The 20,817-nt window shown below is 33.4% G+C and overlaps 2 protein-coding genes across 4 annotated transcripts; one reads left to right on the top strand and one right to left on the bottom strand.

Annotated features, from left to right (window-relative positions):
• The first annotated feature begins 922 nt into the window (after nt 1-922).
• On the top strand, nt 923-13,574 carry LOC123685249 (WD repeat-containing protein 26). 3 transcript variants are annotated; one of them, XM_045624889.1, is made up of 10 exons: nt 923-1,510; nt 1,930-2,083; nt 2,141-2,325; nt 2,440-2,674; nt 3,550-3,709; nt 3,776-3,951; nt 4,026-4,204; nt 4,262-4,478; nt 12,125-12,296; nt 12,621-13,574. In XM_045624889.1, exons 1-10 carry the CDS (start codon nt 1,329-1,331, stop codon nt 12,677-12,679), a joined length of 1,719 nt encoding a protein of 572 aa, XP_045480845.1. In that variant the 5' UTR covers nt 923-1,328; the 3' UTR covers nt 12,680-13,574. The 3 variants fall into 3 exon arrangements, with proteins under 3 accessions (XP_045480845.1, XP_045480843.1, XP_045480846.1); XM_045624887.1 differs by having other exon boundaries at nt 1,930-2,086; XM_045624890.1 differs by having other exon boundaries at nt 924-1,510; nt 1,930-2,086; nt 12,519-13,574.
• A 252-nt stretch (nt 13,575-13,826) lies between these two features.
• Nucleotides 13,827-20,247, bottom strand: LOC123685250 (venom allergen 5 2-like). Its single transcript, XM_045624891.1, has 5 exons — nt 19,863-20,247; nt 17,489-17,653; nt 15,194-15,284; nt 14,344-14,494; nt 13,827-14,285 (listed from the first exon to the last, which is right to left on the bottom strand). Exons 1-5 carry the CDS (start codon nt 20,001-20,003, stop codon nt 13,952-13,954), a joined length of 882 nt encoding a protein of 293 aa, XP_045480847.1. The 5' UTR covers nt 20,004-20,247; the 3' UTR covers nt 13,827-13,951.
• Nucleotides 20,248-20,817: the final 570 nt, after the last annotated feature.

The following is a 20,817-nucleotide window of genomic DNA, read 5'->3' as shown; positions in this document are numbered from 1 at the left end:
AATCCAAACAAACAAATTGTCATTCAAATTAGTACGGTATCGTTGAAGGAATTGGCTTATTTTCCTAGATAAGAGTATTTGAGGAACGATTTCAGTATTAATTGATAAACAGAAGGAACGAGGTTAATACCAGTAAGTTTGAATCCTGTATCATTCCCCAGATTTTGTAAAAAGCCGTGTTTATTAGTTGAACTCCAAGTTCGAACTTACTGGCATTAATCTCGTGCCTTCTGTCTATCAATTAATTGTAAAATCGTTCCTTAAATAATCTCATTTATCAAAATAAGCCAATTTCTTCAACGACAACTTACTAATTTGAATGACAATTTGTTTGTTTGGATTCCGAACACTGACAGGAGAACCAAAAATGGCAGTGTGTGACGTCATCACTAATGAAGCGAATTTCGACTTACTGGACGTAAGTAATGTTTCGCAAAAAAACTCTCATAACCCGGATGGTTATTTGTGTTCTGTGCTCGGAAGTAAAATCAATATATTCTATGCTCCTGTGATATTTTACCTGATAATATAATAATAAATATTAATAATGAATAATTAACATCAGAATCATGTTATTTCAACAACTTGACATCAAAACAACAACTGTCATAATATTACATAAGGTAACTAGAAAACAAATAGCAGGAGTGTATATTTAAGTATTCATTCAAAAAGAACATTTGAAATTATAATAGTATATAGTCAATAGTGGTATATAGTGGTAGTCTTTAGGCAGAATATTCTACTCTAAAGAATACTTATTTTTCTCTTTGTTTTACACTTACATTTACAGATTTTTGATACGACTTATAGAAAATAAAATTGCCAGGAGTTATCCATTTTCTGATTGGAAATTCAAATTGCCGCGCAGCCTTATGTCCGACTGTTTCCGGACTGCGCAATGAACTATTTCGTTCGAGGTCAAATTCACCAGCTGTTTACAGTACTCGAGCATGTCTGAAATTCTAGCTTCAGCTGATCTTTGTTTTTGGGTTGAACAAAATTGACGTGACAGAAAAGTGAGCAATTAACTCAAACATAGATCACGGAAGAAGATAATGCGTACTTAGAAATCGGAAATGTTAGGAGAAATTTTTTCAAGCAATCAGATTTAGATAATTGTCTGTGACGTAATAGAAATAGCTACATGAAGTGAAAATATTCATGTGTTTTGAAAGGTGTTTCTGAATTTATTGGAAACAGTGGCAAGTAAGAGGAACGTGAATATCTCAGAAATAAGTCTGGCCTCTACCAGTGAAAAATCGGGGGACGACGGTGGGGCTCCGCCTCGTAAGAAATCCCGAAGGAGTAATAGTGATTTGGACACAATGCAAGATAGTAACGGGTGCATACAAAATGGTACTCCTTCATCGAGTAATAATATCGCCACGGAAAATGGACACTTGGACATTTCTAATGGCTCGGGATCAGGGGATGGTTCCCAGCTAGATAGAACCAAGCAAGAAATTGTACGATTGATCGGGCAATATTTAAAAAATGAAGGATTGACGTAAGTGCATTTGACCCCATTTCATTGTTTTGGTTTCCTTTGTTCTTTGTTTAGATTCTGAAACGTCTCATCTCATTATATTTTCATCCATCGCATTTTATTCAATATTTCATTTGTCTTTCAAATGGAATGCAGAACACTCCAAGCGAATTATACTATTGGATAGCTCAGAATCATAAAAAAAATAGAAATATTAAGAACCACTCTTAAAATGACTACTTATTATTTATCTACTTCATTCAGTTTGTGGAAAGACTAATTTATGAGAGTGTTATTTTACAAAATTAGTATCCAAAATTATTTGCTGAGTCATTTACGTCTCAATCTATTCTGTATTTTCTTAGATCTAAAGATATATTGAAGTTTTTCATAAACTGAACATTTCGGCATTAATTATTGAATGATTCAAATTTTCACAGCCGAACTGCTGAGCAGCTTATCTCGGAATCGGGATGTCGATTAGACCATCCCGCAGCTGTTAAATTTAAGCATCATATTCTGGATGGAGATTGGTCTAAGGCTGATAATGATTTGCAGGAACTTCAACCTCTCATTAGTTCCTCTCAAAGTATGGTGGTGTGTACTTTTTAAACACTTTCTTCGAGTTTGGCTCATTGTTTTTTTTTTCAGGAAATGAAATTTCTCATTCTCGAGCAAAAATACCTTGAATTCCTAGAAGATGGAAAGGTATTAGATGCCCTTAATGTTCTTAGAAATGAATTAACACCATTACAGCACAATACTAATCGTGTTCATCAGTTGTCAAGTTATATGATGTGTTCTAACGCACAAGAATTGATGGAAAGGGCTAGCTGGTCAGTATAATTTTAAAATTTGTTAGAACTATTTCTGTTCATATCTGCTTGCTGCTTTCTTTTTATAACTTGAATATTTTCTTTCAAGTTATACATTGAACTTTTATATTTCAGGGAAGGAAAAGGATTGGAGTCACGAAAAACATTAATGAACAAACTACAAACTTTTTTGCCCCCTAGTGTTATGTTACCTCCTCATCGTTTAAATGCCTTACTTTCTCAAGCATTAGAATATCAAACAATTCAATGCGATTATCACAACACATCTCAGGGAATTGCCTTGCAAACTGCCTCACTGCTAACAGACCATATTTGTCCAAAGGATGATTTTCCAACTCATACAATTCAGGTAATGTCTATCTCATAAAAAAAACACTATTTTTTTTTTTATTGGTTACTATAGGTTTGGTGTTTTTTATCACAACCCTCTTAAGTCTCAAATTTTATAGTTGTTATCGGTTTTATGGATTTATTATGATGTCGTTATTGTGTGTTAATTTATCCAAATGAAAGGTTCAGATAATATGATTCTTGTGAAAATTTGGCATGATCTTTGGATATTTTACATGCACAAACACAAACAAATTTCAACCTAGTTAGATCTGTTGCAATATTCAGTATTTTTTTTTTTTTTGGAAAACTATCAACATCAAATCATGCATTATCTCAAAAGTAAAGTTTTTACAGACCCATGCTTTGTTTATTCTTGAAATGATCTGAGAAATCTCTCATTTTTGTTTGAACCTCCAATTTAGGAACATCCTATATTGGTTCTATTGATGTGAAAATTGTTTTATCATTTAATATGATCCATTTGCCAAATACAAACTTTTATTGCAAATATGCTTTTCCACCAGAAGAAGATTGCCATGACAAATTTATAATATCTAATTCAAGGTAGTTTTGTTACAGAGAGATAACAGATAGTACTTATTTTCATCATTTCAATATATTCAGCTTATTAATGAAATTTGTCATTGACAAAGTTATCAGTTAATTGTATAATTGTTGCAATAGTTATTGATAAACATTATAATTGAATTTAGTATTGAAATTATAAGATAGATATACGGGGTGAGTGTTTAAGTTGTACAGTCAAATCTGGAAAAATGTTAAAGAAAAATAGTGTTTTATTTAATGGGAGGAATATATGATTGAATTTGATCTGAATGACTTGAGATTTCACTTTAGTGTTTCTATATCTGTAATTGGAATATTCTTCAGGTTCTAAATGATCACTGTGATGAAGTATGGTACTGTCAATTTTCTCCTGATGGTACAAAACTTGCCACGGGTTCTAAAGATAATAATGTGATTATTTGGGATGTGCATCCTGAAACTTGCACACTCTCTGTTAGGAAAATCCTGGAAGGCCACAACTACGGTAAATTGACCATTTATAACATCGTCATCACTTGGAATTAAATTTTTTCTCAAATTTTTCGATTAGGAGTTGCATACATATCATGGTGTCCGGATAATGTTCATCTCATCGCTTGCGGCCCAGAGGAGAGTGCGGAAGTTTGGTTGTGGAATGTTGAGAATGGAAAACTCCTTAAAATCTGTCAATCTCAAGAAGATGCCTTAACTTGTTGTTCTTGGCATAAATCGGGAAAAAAATTTGTGGTAATGAACTGGAACATCTTCCCTGTTCTCACTCGAAAATTCAATGGCATATTACATTTATTGTTCTTTTTTAGGTTGGTGGTATTAGGGGACACTTCTATCAATGTGATATGGAAGGCAACATCTTGGAAAACTGGGACGGTGTCCGGGTAAATGGATTGCATTGTCGTAAGGATGGAAAGACGGTTCTAGCATCTGATACTCACCACAGGATCAGATCTTACATCTTCGAAGAATCACAAGATGCTGATGTGTAAGTAGCTAACATGAATAAACCAATAGTAACAATGACTGGTTAATTTGTTCACAGACTTCACGAAGATCGTGCCATTATCTCTTTCACAGTCGATAGAAATGATAGGCTTTGCCTAATCAACGTACTTACTCAGGGAATTCACTTATGGGATCTTAATTACAAATGTCTCATCAGAAAGTACAGGGGAGTTGCTCAAGGTCATTTTAACATTCACTCAACCTTCGGTGGCGCTAATCAAGATTTTATTGCCAGTGGAAGTGAGGATAGCATGGTAAGTTGAGATGATGTCAATAGTATCATAACTACCATATCAGATAAAAATTATCTTGGTTTATTGTTTTTTTTTTTTTCAATCGAAAAATTACAGAAATTCTGTAACCTGTACACAGAAATTTTCCCATCAAGGGGATTTCAAAGATTGGACTTTTTGCAACAGATGGTAGAAATTGTCAAATTGATCCTTTTCATAGATTGTTTTTGAATATGAGGAAGTGGGAAAAATCATTGATAAAATGCCTCTCAGATCGTGTGTTATTCTCACCAGAACGTAGAATATGAGTTTCTCTAATTCTGTGGTTATTCCGTTCATTCTTCCACATCTTGTAGAACAAAATCGTGCGAGAATATATCAGAAACGCACAGTTTTCATGGTTATATTTTATTATTCTATGTTGGTACTCCGAACTTTCAGCCACGGCTTTATCTGTCAATTCATCAATTTGCCTTAAAGAAATCAGTTCTGCCAACCAACATTTTTCAATGCAAAAATCACTAAATTATATTTATGGAAATATTTCATTAATTTCAATGAAAATGCAATGAATTAGAGAAAATAATGTATAATACTCGTACAGAAGGCTCATTCTACCACTCGTTCATTCCAAAACTCGCCACTTCGTGGCTCGTTTTTGAATTTTGAACTCGTGGAAGAATATCAATGCCTTCTGCACTTGTATTATAAATAACTATTCTCTAATTATGTGGCAGATTCGTTCATTATGGCATACCTTGTAGAACAAAATCGTGCGGGAACATCACAGATTTCATGGTTATATTTCCTTATTATATGTTGGTACTATGATGCATAGAAAACCTGGCGTGTCTACTTATACCTGTAAAACTTTCAGACAAAACGGGTGATTTTTCTGATTATACCTACTTGATTTCGAGGGATCGCGTCTGTTTCAGATGGCGCTTACATCGTTTATATTTGATATTTCTCTCGATTCTCGGCTCTCGTGACCTTTGAGTATAGAACAATAATATTTTATATTCTATGCTCATAACAATCTTCTATACTCTGTCGTGATATTCCATTCATTTCATTAAAAATTCGATAGGAACTGAACTGTAATTTATTGTGAAAGTTTGTTAAGTCCAAAATCAGTATTTCATTTTTAAACGGCGCCAAGCAGATAGCGGGAATTCGAACATTTCTGAAGAGCGCCACCTTACAGAACCATGGTGAAGCAGAACACCAAAGCAACAGGTGGATATCTCAAAAAGTCAACAAAATCAAATCAGTACACACACCAGGGATTCTATGCATCTTAAATTTATCCATTATCTGTCAACTTTGTTACACAGAAAACAGTTCTGCCAATCAACATTCTTCAATGCAAAAATCACTAAATGATATTTATGATATCCCAATAAATTGAATAAAAATTCAGTGAATTTGAGCAAATAATTTACAGTCCATTCAGGAATTATTGACATCCCGGGTGGCTTTGGAAAATCGAAATTAAGTTGGTACTGGCTCATTCAGTAACATTTTGAATTGCAGATTTCGGGTTGGCATTGGAAATGTCATTGACAGGAGGTTAGATTTCAGTTTGTTTGTGTTATTGGATTTGATCGAAGAAACTTTGAAACTTAAAAGTTGTATCAATTTCAAACACACATTGATTAGTTTATTTGAGTATTTCTCACAGTACTGTTTGAAAAAAGAAGAAGGCAAGTCATTACAACCTGGATTATTAGTGGAAGAAAACCTGTGCAATACGATTTCATCTCCAAATAATCATTGAATGATTTGATTGTTACCAAAAGCCGAGCCAAAAGCAATCAATATATCAGCCTGGATGAAATTTGACCAAAAAGCATCTGGATTTTAATCAATCAAAGACAACATTACATAAACTTAATTGGTTACAAGTTCAAAACAGTTAAAAAGGAAAATTCTTATTGATAAACAGAAAAATATAATAATAAGTTGAGTATGATTTTATGGTGAATACAGAGAATATTTGCAATAAAATGTGAAATTCATTTATCTGGAGGAAACTTGGTCATTTGAAAATGCCAGCATTATTCAACAGTGGACTCTAGAAAGTAAACAAAATGTTTTTCAAGTATATTCAAGGGTATAAGTAGAAGGAGCACTATTTTGACTGCTGGTTATTTGGATTTTTACCTGGATGTTTTGTTTTGACAGTGGTGATCATAAGGATTATATAAATCTTATAGAGAGAATTATTTTATAATTGGATTGCTGAACAAAGTCTTGGCATTGCATCTATAGTTCATTTATATTCTATATTAAAATTAAGTATTGTTATATCTGTTTTTTGTTCTTCAATGAGTAATCCAAAAATCTAATAAATTCCAATTGCTTTATAGAATTTTTACTGAGTATTTAATCGAAAAATATATTCAGAAGAGTAACTTCAAGAATTTCTGCACCTCTTAACCACTTGAAGATAATAATAGAATGCAATAAAATTTTAAAATTCTCAAATTAAAAATAATTTCATGCAAAAATGCTTTTAGTGAGTGAGTTAAAGCTGTTATGGGCAAAATAATTTATGTAATTTAATAGAAACTAGTACAAACGCATTTCAATAAAAAACAGAAAACTCAAGTACAAATAGTACCTATATTTTTCATACAAGTTAAATCAATCATTCATGTCATGAACAGTTTCAATAAATAGTGACTTTAGAAAATAATTTACAGATCGGCTGATAAATTGGTTCCAATTTTGAAAGTTACAGTACAACTGTGATGTCAAAATTTTTCATATACTAAATGGATTCTTTGAATTTTATTTCTGTCTTTTATTATGATATGGCTCTTCCATTCACTAAGCTACACTATTTAAATTTATCAACCAGTTTTTTCTGTTTTCTTCACCAGTTTAGACACCACAGTTAAAATGTTCCATAAGAGTTATTTGATAAGAATTTTGCAAGCAGGTTGGTATCCAGTGTCCATCAGTAACGCAACAATTTTTGAAGAGCCTTTGGTGAAAAGGAATATGCATATTTTAATGATCTTCAATGGGATCTTTCATGGGCGACTCTTAAATGAATAATAATAATAATAATAATAATAATGAGCTTTATTTCAAATAAAGTAGGTTCATGTACAAATACATTGTCTACCTGAAGTGAAACAGTGTCAGATAATAATCTTAAGTCTACTTTATATCAAATATTATGTACCAAGAATTCTTCCACTGTATATGGTTCAATCTGAAGCAGCAACTTATAGACTTCCTTCTTGAATAGTTTGAGGTTGGTTATGTCTCTCATCTGGTTTGAAAGTCTATTATAGTATTTTATACACCTGTATTCTGGTCCTTTCTCTGTGAGTGAAAGCTTATGTATTGGATATTTTAGTTGAGTTGTTCTTGTGTCATATTTTGTAGAGGTTTTGGTTTCGAAACAGTTTCTATTTTTGAACACAAATATCAAGCATTCTTGGATGTGTATCGCTATGGCTGTAAGTAGTCCATGTTTCCTAAATATGCCCCTGCATGTTTCTCTGCTTGGCATTCTCATTATTGTTCGAATAGCTCTTTTTTGCATCTTTAGCACTTGCTTCATGTTATTACCACTACCATAAAACATAATACCATACCTTATTTTGGCTTCAAAGGTTGCCTGGTAGACAACTCTCATAGACGATGAGTCAAGATAGTTTCGTAAAACACCCAATGAATAACAAATGGATCCCAGTTTTGTACACAGGCCTGTAATATGTTCATCCCAGTTCAAGTTCTCATCTATAGTTAACCCAAGAAATCGTCCTGAGGTCTGAAGATCAAGTTTACTGTCATTTAGCTGAATGTGAGAAGGTGTTTGAAAGTTTGCATGTGTGGTTTTAATAATTATAGCACATGTTTTTTCTACATTTAAACATAAATTGTTTGATTGAAACCAGTGATTAGCCTGTTGGAGAATACTCTGTACTAAGTCTGCAATCTGGGGCAAGATGTCCGCCTTCAATATAAAACTTGCGTCATCGGCATAGTTTACCATGGATGTATTTGGATCAGAACGTAGTACACTCATCAGGTCGTTGATGAAGATGATGAAAAGTATCGGTCCCAGTATACTTCCTTGGGGAACTCCAAATTGAATCAATGCCTCCTCGGATAAAGTTCTCGTGCCATTACCATCTATAATTACTTGTTGTTTTCGATTTGACAGATATGACCTAAACCACTCCTTCTCTTTTCCTCTTATTCCGTAACTGTCCAATTTATTTAGGATATATTTGTGAAACAAGGTATCAAATGCCCTAGATAAGTCCAGCAGTAAGGCGATTACCACTTTGGAATCCTCCAATGCATTCAGTACATCAGTAATGAACTGGAATGTTGCTGTTGTTGTTGATTTTCCTTTCACATATCCATGTTGAGTGGAACTTAAAATTTCCTCATTTATAAGAAAATCTACGAGTTGTTCACTTATTGCCAGCTCTAATATTTTTGAGAATGCTGGCAGTAGGCTGATTGGCCTATAGTTTTCCGGTTCATTCTCTTTACCCTTTTTGTAGATTGGTTTTATGAGTGCTTTTTTGAGCAATTCAGGAAATACACCATGCTTCATGGAGTTATTCACAAGGTATGCTAATGGAGTAGCTGTCTGATTCATACAGGCTTTAACTGTGCACATTGGAATGTCGTCAATTCCAGAACTACTTTTGTTTTTTAATTTTCCTATTATCTTAAGAGTTTCTTCTTCAGTTATCAGGCGAAATTTGAAATTGTTACTGTTGCGTGTGATATCATTCTGAAATGGAATGTTTTGGTTCTGTTTTATTTTTTCTTCAGCTGCTGTTGCAAAATGACGATTGAAATTATTTGCTATCTCTAAAGGATTTCCAGGAATCTCTTTGTTGATTTTCGTATTGTTTTTGATTTTTGCTACAGTTTGCCATAGTGTTTTCATCTTGTTATCAGACTGAAGGATTTGCTGCTTATATCTTTCTCTTTTCTCATCTCTAAGCATTTTGTCATATTCCTTTTTTACCTCCTTGTATGCTCCCATAAAGACTGGATTGAATGTTTTACAAGTGTGTAATATGTCAAGTCTGGTCTTGCATTTTGTAATATTATCATTGATTGGCTTTTGTTGTCTTCTAGCAGTGGTTTTATTTTTTCTTATCGGACAAGCATAATCTAATTCTGTTTTGAACATATTTGTGAAAGTTCTCCATTGCTGATCTACTTCCTTCTCTGGAATTTTATATACAGCATTCCAATCTAAAAGCGTCAGTCTTTCGATTAAATCTTGGATATTATTGGCTGTAATGTTTCTTTTATATTGATATTCCTCTGTTTGTTCTATTTCTTCCTGAAGAGTCAGTAGTTGTGCTGTATCGTGGTCAGAAATATGTGTTCTTATTATTTGTGATGTAAAGTTTGATTGATTGATCAGAATGTTGTCTATACAAGTTTTTGTAACCAATGTTGATCTTGTTGGTACATCTATGCTAACGTTCAGTCCATATGAGTTTAACAATTCCACAAAGCAGATTGTGTTCTTGTGAGATTTATCTAAAAGGTTAATATTGAAGTCACCTGCAATTACAACAGTTTTATTAGTCCAGCAGATTAGCTGAAGAATCTCCTCGAATTTTTTGATGAATTCTTTTGTTTGACCTGGAGTTGTGTAAACTGATAAAATTAAGATGTTCCTAGGGCCCATCTTGACATCTACTGCAGATATTTCCAAAATTTTTTCTACCGATTTTCTGACCAGGTCCTTCATTTCTTGGAATTTTATGCCCTGCTTTACATATATGGCACTACCACCATGCATGTACTCAGTACGACAGAAAGCACTAGCAAGGTAGAAATCCTTGATGTTATGGTTTCGGAGCTGTTCTTTCCTCTTCCAGTGTTCTGTTACGCAAATTATCTTTAGTTCGTTTATATCCTGTGCTATTTTTTCAAGGTGTTCAGTCGCATTATTGATAGATTGAACATTTTGGTGTAGAATTGATACATTGCATTTGGATGTTGTACTTGATAGTATTTGGTGTTCATCATTGCCCAGGAAAGGAAGTATTTTTACTTAGGAACTCTTTATGTTTTGAGAAGTCGAATCTCTTAATTCCTACTCCTTCTGGCCAGAATGAAGGGTCGTACAGCACTTCTTTTTTATTTATTGGAGCTGTTACAAGAAATCTTTTACTAAAGCTAGGATCTCCATCTAGTTGCTTTACCTCAATATTACAAGTTGAAAAATCTTGCTGTTTTTTAATGTAATCCCTAATTATCTGTTCCGAAACGTGTTTGTTAATACGGTATATATAGATCCAGACTTTTCTTTCGATTGCAGAGAAACCCGTGGTTTTTTCTTTGTCTTCAAGTTTTGCCGTGCCAAGGTTTTTCGAAGATATTATTCTTCGATTGTTTCGCCTATTCATTACAACTTTGAATTCGTCAGAAGTTTCTTGAGATATCTTTTTCGTTTCATTTTTGGGTTCAGTAGTTTCGTATTGGGTTTTAGATGTTTGTTTTTGTTTATGTTGATAATTTCGATGTTGACTGTCATTTCTGACTTTGACATTACTTACGTCGGGTTCTGTGGTTTGTGTGCTAATACCTTTTGTGACGTGCGCATAATTGCGCGCAATTACCGGATTGGTGGGAATTTGAAGTTCTTGTTTAGACGATGAATCGTTGTTTATAACAGATCTTGGATATCTGTTTTTTTCAGGCATGTTTACATCATTTTTTGTTAGGTCTTTCAATCTGTCCAATAATAATGAATTGTTTATGCTTAAAACATTATTTTTATCCTTCATTTCTTCCACTAGTATTTTAAGGTATTTTACTTCTAGCTTCAGCTGATTTACTTCTTCATTTTGATCTTCTGGGTTGGGTTTAATTTCGTCGTTCTTCGCCGTAGTACAGCACTCAACGATCATTTCACTGACGATTTTAACGTTTTTGTTCCTCTTCACGCAACTATCGTGAAAAATAGAAAAACAGTTTTTACAAATGCATGTTTTAGTTGACTTTGAACAACACTTGAACATTTTTGAACTTGTATATTCATAATTATTTGCAAAATCTTCACCATCTCGATCTGACACATCTGCATCAGTTGCCGCCATGATTAATTAATAATAGATATCTCTTTATTGGATTTCCTTGAAATGAGATAGCATTTCACCATATTTTTACATTATATAATCTGAATTTCAATTTATGAAATCATGACTGTATGCGTCCCTTCGTAATTTCGAAAATTCAGGATCTTTCGGATACAAAAATAATGAAAATAATTTAAACTGGTTATTTTTATGATGAACCATAGCAAATTTTAGTGATATTTTTGTAACCAGAAATAAAGCCAGGACTAGACGTTCATGGCCTACTTCGATGTCAATAATTCCTGAATGGACTGTATAATACTTGTGCAGAAGACTCATTCATTAAAAAATTTGTCACTTCGGGTCTCATTTTTAAATTTTGAAGTTGTGGAAGGATATCAATACCTTCTGAACTTGTATTATAAATAACTATTACATTCTTTTAGTCTGATTTCAATAAAATGTGAAATGCTATTGGAATGTTTTCTTTTAAGGGGCAAAGGACAACGAAGCATGCCCATTGGCAGATTTTTTCCAACAATAAAGTTATTATTACATCTCTTAATTGAATTTTCTCTTCAGGTATATATCTGGCATATTAAAAATGAAGATCCCATAGCAACTTTGAAAGGTCATACTCGAACAGTAAATGCTGTAGCTTGGAATCCTGTTTATCATCAGATGATGGTATCTGTGTCTGATGATTTCACTGTTCGGGTGTGGGGTCCTAAAAATATGGTGCCTAAGCACACAGGTAATAATTTGTGTTTGAATATTTTATATAATTAAGGTTTTTTTCAATATTAATTTGGATGTGGGAATTGCTAACTGCCTATAAATTTGCACTTTTTCACTAACCCCTTTTATTTTAAATGGAACTTTTGTGTGTTTTGTGTTTGTTTGGTGTTGGTCCATTATTAACAGAAATTTGAAAAAAAACAGCCAAATTACAGAAGTGAAAAACATATGCTTTCAGTCTGATCTATGCCTGGACAAAATTTCTCAAGACACGTCAAAAAATGGGCCAATATTACTTCCTTTATTGTGATTCACCATTTTTAGTGCCTCGTGGTTTCAGTGTCTTCTTCGAATAACGACTCCATAAACAACGGCACATGGACTGATATGGTGTCATAGTACAAAACGGGTTCGAAGACTGAACACATCTTGAATGACCATCTTCATCAATTTGCCGAAAGACTTTAGATCAATGAGTGGTCGTAGAAGTGTGTGCTCTAATATCTAATGAATTTTTTTATATTTTAAAGTGGGTTTAATAATTTATAATCAATTATTCATTAGTTTTAGATTTTATTCGTGCGATATACTCGTTTACTTTTTACCAGAAATATCCATGCAGTTTTTACATCAATTTTGAAATTGCCTTCTAATTATCTGAGTAGAATTTTTTTAATATAATTGTATGTTTTCTGGATTATTCTTCATTTGATTTTATATTGATTTCAGCACAAAAAATATATATTTCAAGAAATTAATTACGAAATTTTGATACATTAAATCAACTATTGTGTTCAATTTGAAATTAATACTATCAAAATTAGAATTAGGAGTATCTAATTTAAAATTTTTATGAGGAATTTGTTGCAATAAATTAGTAGACCAAAGTAGATTGTTATTTTGAATCATGTTTTCGTCTCAGTTGTGTCAAATACAAAATCTTTAAGGATGAATTAACTGAAATCGATCTTGGTTATCAGAACTTTTTACTCTGGGTTATAAATATGCAAAAAAAATTGTCGCTCATTAAATTGAGGACACGTATTTACAATAATTTTTTTGATTACCTAAAAAAATTATCAAATATTTGATTATGACTAAAGTTGAATTTGAAGGTCCTTGGATCTTACTTGGTGTATGTCTTTAATAGAGAGTGATCGTGATAAATCGACTTGTGCAAGTATTCGTTAACTCTATTATGTTGTCAATTTTATTTTTAGGTTTTCTGCTTCTAAGCAATAATATGAAATGAAGATATCATGTAATTTTTTATTCAATATATGAATTAAACTTACAAGTCTTTACTTTCATTAAACTACCCCTTCCACACAATTATGATAGTCAAGTTTGAAGAATATTAATGAATGTTAAAGGTATTGATCAATTTTCAAAAATATTGCCAATAACAAAATGTTTGGGATAAATTGTTTACAAAAAAAAAACCTTCACTAAATATGTCTTACAATGCAATAAACATTCAAATTTAATGCACCTCTTCAAATAATTCATAAAGAAGAGAACTAGGGATGTAGAACAAATTTGTACATATTTTATCAAAATATATTCTTTAAAATTATTCCATTCGGGCAGTATGACAACAATTATCATTCACATCAAAACATACTCATTTCCTAATATGAATAAAAGTTTAAGTGAACTTGTTATAAACATTTACAATATTTCATTATCAAACGAAATTGTCCCGTCCACTAACTTTTCCAATAAAAAACTTTTATTTCCTTTTGGCAAATATTCAGATTCACCACAAAGCCCCTTGTATTTTTTATTATTCTTCAAGTGTCTTGGACAATTGCTACAAGGTTCTCCAACTTCATAAACTGGTAAACCCAAATAATTTCCTCCAGGTCCATAATTACAAACCAATAATAAATGATGCCAGGTTGTATCGCTTGAGTTTGTAGTATAATATGTGGTAGCACAACCTATTTCAGAGGTATCGGCCCATACCATCTGTGTATAGTGGCCAACTACTATGTCAGGACCTCTGGAAAATCAATCAAGTATTGAAGAAAGTCTTGGCAAAAAAATCAGAGGTTTCTTACCTATCTTCTGTTTGATTAACCCACTCATTTTGGAATATCTCAACTTCCTCATACCACAAATTAACTAATGTTCTTATGGTTCTCTTGAGATCAAAGTCGGCGAATGAAGAATTTATAAAACCCAAGTTTTGACCTACATGTTCGTACTCCTCTGAAAATTGCAAACAACATTAAATTATGGCAAAATCAAGAACAATTACAACAAAAAAATTCTTTTACGGTATACATCTTCTCAAGAAGTTCCCTTCTACATATTGCTACAACGATACTGAAAAACATATTTTTTACTGCAGAGTCCTAGCACTTACAGTTTCGTAGTTATGAATTTTTGAATGTATTATTTTCATATGATTATCATGACGCTAGAACGTTGCGCGAAAAACCTGTGTTCGAATCCACCGTGTCCCTATTTTTTTTTTATTTTGTTTAAAGATTTGAGATATTCCATTCTATGAGGAAATAATAAACCATAGTGTAAAATTTGTAATTTCTTAGTTTGGTAACAATGCTTTATTTTGTCGTCAGTTCATCTCGAGTCCGTTTTTTTTCGTTAGATACAAATGTCAAGCAAAGAATCTGTCTTGCATTTCAAATAGAATTTGTCAAAAAACCAATGAGCTCACAATATTTCATGAGGCTTTCACAAAATTAGAACTTGTACACGAATTAGGATTCAGGTCACAACCTGAACAAGGGCTACACTACATAACACATTATGTGTAGCCCTTGTTAGAGTTTCCCAATGCTATTTGCAAGGCACATTCAACGGTGGTTCTACTACTAGACCAACCACCAGAAATACTTTACTGTGAGGGGGCATTTTAATTAAATCAAATAATTATATAATTACCTGTTCTTCGACAATGGTCATGAATAAGTGGATTCCCATTGCATGCATTAGCCCAACATTGGGCTATATATTCCAACTCTTTATTATATTTCTGAAAAGAAAGCGAAAAATTTGAATATACTACCAAAAATTTTTGTAATTGTTGGAAGACAACATTTTATAGGTCTTATAATAATCTCATATGCCCTAGTAGTGCAGGTTCTTAAAAACTCTAGTTTTTTTCGAGAGTTTTTCTCTTGCTATTTTGACTTGCTTTGGTTGTTCCATAAAATTGATAAATGAGTACTGATTTTGAATGTTTTTATTGCCGAAGAATGTAATCCAAGATAATTTTTTAACTCGAGTTAAATAAGTCATTTATGTTGCACCGCTCATTACATTTACTACTACCAGATTAAACTAATCCTTCAACATAGACGGAGTAACTCTACAGTTTTAACTTATGCTGAGGGCTATTCCGGATTCTATACAGGGGCGGATCCAGGCGATGTCTGAGGGGGGGGCCATAGAAAGTCACGGCTCATATCGATTATCAAAATAGCGGATTTTTTGTTGGTGCCTATCGAGACACGTGTTTTTTTTTATAGAAAAATGTATTTTAGTATATCATGTCAAATTCAGTTTCCGAAATTTTTGTAGTACAAAACACAAGTTTAAACAATTTCATGAATATATGTAGATTTATTTCATGAGAAAACTAGGGCACAAGAAAGTATGAGGTATAGAAAAAAAATCATTATTTTTGAATAAAATCAAGATTTCAATTACCACAGTTAGAATGATCCGATTTCGGTCGAATATGCGCCGTTTTGTTCTATACCTTGTAGCTATTTTGAAGGTTTGTGTATGCCTCTCTCATAGAAGCCCTAGTCGCTATTGGTAAAAAATTGAGACATTCGAATTCCACGAGCCTTTGTTGAAACGAATTTTTCACCAGCAAAATTGTTTGCCATGGACAGCAAGAGTGGTAATCACTTGGGGCCAGGTCCGGACTATAAGGTGGATACATAAGAACCTCTGGCGAGTCACTATCGATATGTGTGGCCTTACGTTGTCCCCATGTAACACAATACCTCTCCTATTGGTTGCTTCTGGGCGATTGCTTCATTCAGAAGGTCCAAATGTTGACAGTACAGTTCCGTTGCGAGTCAATATTTGTTCCTTAGGGGAGCAGCTTATATAGATAATTCCCTGCCAATTCCACCGAATACACAGCAAAACTTTCCTGACCGTTTCCGATAGCTCACCGCTTTTTTACTAGGACCGTTTTCGCTTGACGTTGTCGGAAGTCATCCACTTTTCATCACCAGTCACCAACCGTTTCCAAAATGGGGTTATTTTTTTGCGATTCAGCAGCGATTCGCAGATAGAAATTCGGGTCAAGAGGTTTTTTTGCGGTAACTCGTGTGGTACCCAGACATCTAGCTTCTTCTTGAGACCAGCCTTATGAAAATGGTTCCAAACGGTTTTTGTGCAATCTTCAACTCTTGAGCAATGGAAACAGGACCCGAAAATGTCCATGATTTTGTCAATATTTTCGTCAATTAGTCTCCAACGTGTGATGCCTCTTTGACACAGAAATTACCGGAACGGAATCGACGAAACCAAAATTGCGCGTAATTGGTTATTACAGTATCAAGACCAGAAACACTATTTAAATTTTCAGCCGCTTGGCTTGCATTTTCGCCTTTATTGAAGAAAAACTCAAATAAAACTTATTTTTTCTCTGTTATTCTGTCCATCTTTAACGAGCGCTTGTTAATTCAAGCGCTCGGTTTAATTACTGAGTAAACTAATCACAAAACTGTCGCAAAAGATAATGTGGCACGAAATCTCATCTTTCTAACGCCATGTAGTGGAATCCGATCGGAGCTATCTATTGGAAAAAAAATATTACAAACTAAATAAGTGCATATTTTTCGGTAATTCAGGATACACTTTTATATTTATAAGGTCCGCGAGGGGGGGGCCATGGCCCCCATGGCCCCCCCCCTGGATCCGCCCCTGATTCTATACAACCAAAGATTAACAAGGAACAGTTTTAAAATCGCTTGAGCCAAAATGTTTGATGGCCTGTGTGATGGTACATCTTCAAATTGGCCCGGGGAATGCAGACTCTAACAACAACTTTCAGCAAGGCCTGGGGCTTATCTTTTGTGGAGTCTTAAGTTGACCTTGATGATGACTTGAAGGAATTTGCGATGTTATGGTAGCAGTAAAAACAAAATTATAGGTTTATCAATTAAATCATTCTATTGAATCGGTTTCTTCCTATTGTTCACTGGTTTTACTCACCATAACCATCATATTAGCAGCTGATGGCTGATCATTTCTGGTTTCATTGCCACTTGCTACTTTATTCCTGAAATAGTTGTGTAGATCGAGGATGTATTGTCTTGTTGAATCATCTAAATGGATTACTTGAAAATCCTCGCCGCAGTCTGGGCTTGGTCCACATTCCTAAAATAATTCGACACGAGAAAAATCAAAGATTTTGCAGAAAATGACGAGTAGCGAAAAAGCTCCTGACTTATTTGCTTTTTTAATTTTTAATCTCAATTCTTATGAATTTCTTAATAATTTCCCAAGTCACAAAAGCTTCAGGAATGCAGGAAAAAGCTGTTCCGCTTAGAGGGAAAGCACTAAAGAGTAATCAGGAGCTTTTGAGCGCTCGTCATTCATGCACCAATTGCATTCTTAGATACCACATATATCGGGTGTCCCAAGGTGAGTGGCCTATTAGATTATTATGGAAACTATTGATGGTAAAGATTTCAAATTTTGTGAATAGATATTTGGCCATGTAAGGTACATTTTTGAAATAATTTCACATTTCCAGTGTTGCCGGATGTACGACAATTTGGCAACAACTTTGTTATTTTGAATGGGACATCCGGTATTTCTATTTTTTTTATGATACTCCATAAAATATTGAATCTATTCACTCTTACTTTTCCATCCCTATCTTTGACGGTTTTTGAGTTATTAATTATTTTTCTAAATTTTAGGTCAAATTGGGGTATTACGAAAATGACTCTAGCTCGCTCAATATTTGAGATTTAAGTCAGAAATTTTGCAAGTCGTTAGATATTGATCTGATCTGTGTCACTGCTTTTGAATTATGGTTGTCAATAATACAGGACGCACCAAAAAAAATCATCAATTGCCAAGTTACAAAATTGTAAAAAAGTCTATTTTTTCAAATTAGACCTAGTATATTTTTCAATTTTTGGAATCAGTTCAACACATTCTACAATTCTTCTATTCACTTACACAGACTTTTTTACAATTTTGTGACTTGGCAAATGATGATTTTTTTTGGTGTCCTGTATTATTGGCAACCATAATTCAGAAGCAGTGACACAAATCAGATCAATATTTAACGACTTGCAAAATTTCTGACTCAAATCTCAAATATTGAGCGAACTAGAGTCATTTTCGTAATACGCCAATTTGATCTAAAATTTCGAAAAATAATTAATAACTCAAAAACCGTCGAAGATAGGGATGGAAAAGTACTTTTCCATCCCTATCTTCGAGAGTAAGAGTGAATAGATTCAATATTTTATGGAGTATCATAAAAAAAATAGAAATACCGGATGTCCCATTCAAAATAACAAAGTTGTTGCCAAATTGTCGTACATCCGGCAACACTGGAAATGTGAAATTATTTTGAAAATGTACCTTACATGGCCAAATATCTATCCACAAAATTTGAAATCTTTACCATCAATAGTTTCCATAATAATCTAATAGGCCACTCACCTTGGGACACCCGATATACATATATCTAGTTAAGTGGTCTCCAAGGGTGCAATTGGCGCGTTAAATGAGCGAGCGCACAAAAGCTCCTGATTACTCTTTAGTGCTTTCCCTCAGAGCGGAACAGCTTTTTCCTGTATTCCTGCAGCTTTTGTGACTTGGGAAATTATTAAGATGATGTTTCTGACGAAGCTATTAACACAAAATATTGCACAAAGCCTGACAAAGCTTTGAATTGTTATTCTATAGAGGGTGCTCTTGAATTGGAGGAACAAAGGAATGAGAGATTCCTTGGATCATTTTAAGAAAAAAAAAGTCCTATAAACCTGGGCCCGTAAACACTTTGTTTTCGAGTTACCTCTGGTGTTTCTTGTATCCTACAGATTGGATAAATGAGTACCAAAACTGACTGAAAGTACCAAAATTGATTTGTTCATCACAGTAGCTTACTAACCTTTATAATAATTTGGATATTCCAGAGGATTACTAGAGAATTGTTTTAAATTTTTTTCTCGAAATCGATAGTGAGATATGACAAAATTACAAGAAAACAAGAAGTATAGTACCGAACCAAAGTTTCTTACTACATTTTTCTAAACTACCAGTGATCGACCAAAAAAAGTTTTGGATGAAAGAAGCAGGCACACTGTTCCAAAAAAATTACCCTGTAGATTTGCATTCAAAATCAGCATATCACATGATGAAATCTATAAATTGGAATATCTATGACTAATATAAGTTAAATATCTTGTGAAGTAAAGGTGCTACGAAAAAAAAATCAAACTTTAACACCCTGCAGATTCCGATCCCGTAAACAAAGCGTTTGCAGACCTTTGACTTTTTTCTAGATCCGTTGGTAAATTTTCTTCGATATTAAAAAATTTATTTCATAAATCGAAGTACTTACTTCCAAGTCCCTTTCGCAAACAGTGTGAGTAACATTCTCTGTGTAGAAGTCGCAATAAAGTTGACAATATTTGTTTTCCTCGCAAATAACTTGAGGCAACAACTCGACCACAAGCACTATAATCACTATCAATTTCCTCATTTTCCTTATTAATCACTGAAACTGCGCTCACGAACTGCTACCACAACAAAAATTGTAGGTACTCTGTTCGAGTACAAAATAGTGAGTAATAAAAACTGGCCAATTCCAAACCGTTTTTATTTCTAATAATTTGCGGCGTTTTATTGAAAGATGCGGTAAAATAATAGCTAATAATCGCTATATTTCATTCTTCACCTTGATACCTATCTCGATTTCATTGTTGTAGGTGAGGAGCTTCAGGCGAAGACTCCATCAACGAATAATAAAAACTTAATTGATCCATACTAACAACAAAGAAAGAACGACTGAAGATTTGTAACTATAATTAGTAATTACCACTTTGAATAAGTATTGCTATTGAGTTCTTTCATGTGCGATCAATTATGATTTAAGTGATCCTTCTTGAAGGTGATTTATTAATGTGTTTGTGGTACATTAGGTATGTCAATGTACCTGCATGTTTTGAGAGATTTTTTTTTACGAGATTTATTTTCGTTTCTTCGTTAGTTCAAGTGTTGCTCATCTTATTTTCAACTTTATTAATAAAATTTACTCTGTATAGTTACAGTGTGAAGTGAAGTATTATTAGTCAATACCTCTTTTAGTTCGGAATTTACAAGTTTTCAATATGGATGGGATTTTCGTAGGTAAAATTCAAGAATTTGGTGTACGAATTCTGTAACAGGAACATATGAAATCGAAGAGGTATATCAGGAGCAGGAGTACAATTGAATAGGCAACATATAAAACGTGATTGTGTATGATTGGTTGCTTAGAGATGATCTGCGACCCGGATACTTCCTCATTCATCATA

Source organism: Harmonia axyridis, chromosome 7 (genome assembly GCF_914767665.1).
Source record: "Harmonia axyridis chromosome 7, icHarAxyr1.1, whole genome shotgun sequence".
Lineage (NCBI taxonomy): Eukaryota > Metazoa > Arthropoda > Insecta > Coleoptera > Coccinellidae > Harmonia > Harmonia axyridis.
Note: the sequence above shows the minus strand (reverse complement) of the source record. Positions and strands in the feature narration are given on the sequence as shown.

Coding starts and splice junctions, on each gene's coding strand:
- LOC123685249 (XM_045624887.1), top strand. CDS start 1,329: ATGCAAGATAGTAACGGGTGCATACAAAATGGTACTCCTTCATCGAGT. Junction 1,511..1,929: donor TTAAAAAATGAAGGATTGAC/GTAAGTGCATTT, acceptor AAATTTTCACAG/CCGAACTGCTGAGCAGCTTA. Junction 3,710..3,775: donor CCTGGAAGGCCACAACTACG/GTAAATTGACCA, acceptor TTTTTCGATTAG/GAGTTGCATACATATCATGG.
- LOC123685250 (XM_045624891.1), bottom strand. CDS start 20,003: ATGAGGAAATTGATAGTGATTATAGTGCTTGTGGTCGAGTTGTTGCCT. Junction 17,654..19,862: donor TTTGCGAAAGGGACTTGGAA/GTAAGTACTTCG, acceptor GAATTATTTTAG/GAATGTGGACCAAGCCCAGA. Junction 14,495..15,193: donor TGACCATTGTCGAAGAACAG/GTAATTATATAA, acceptor TGCAATTTTCAG/AGGAGTACGAACATGTAGGT.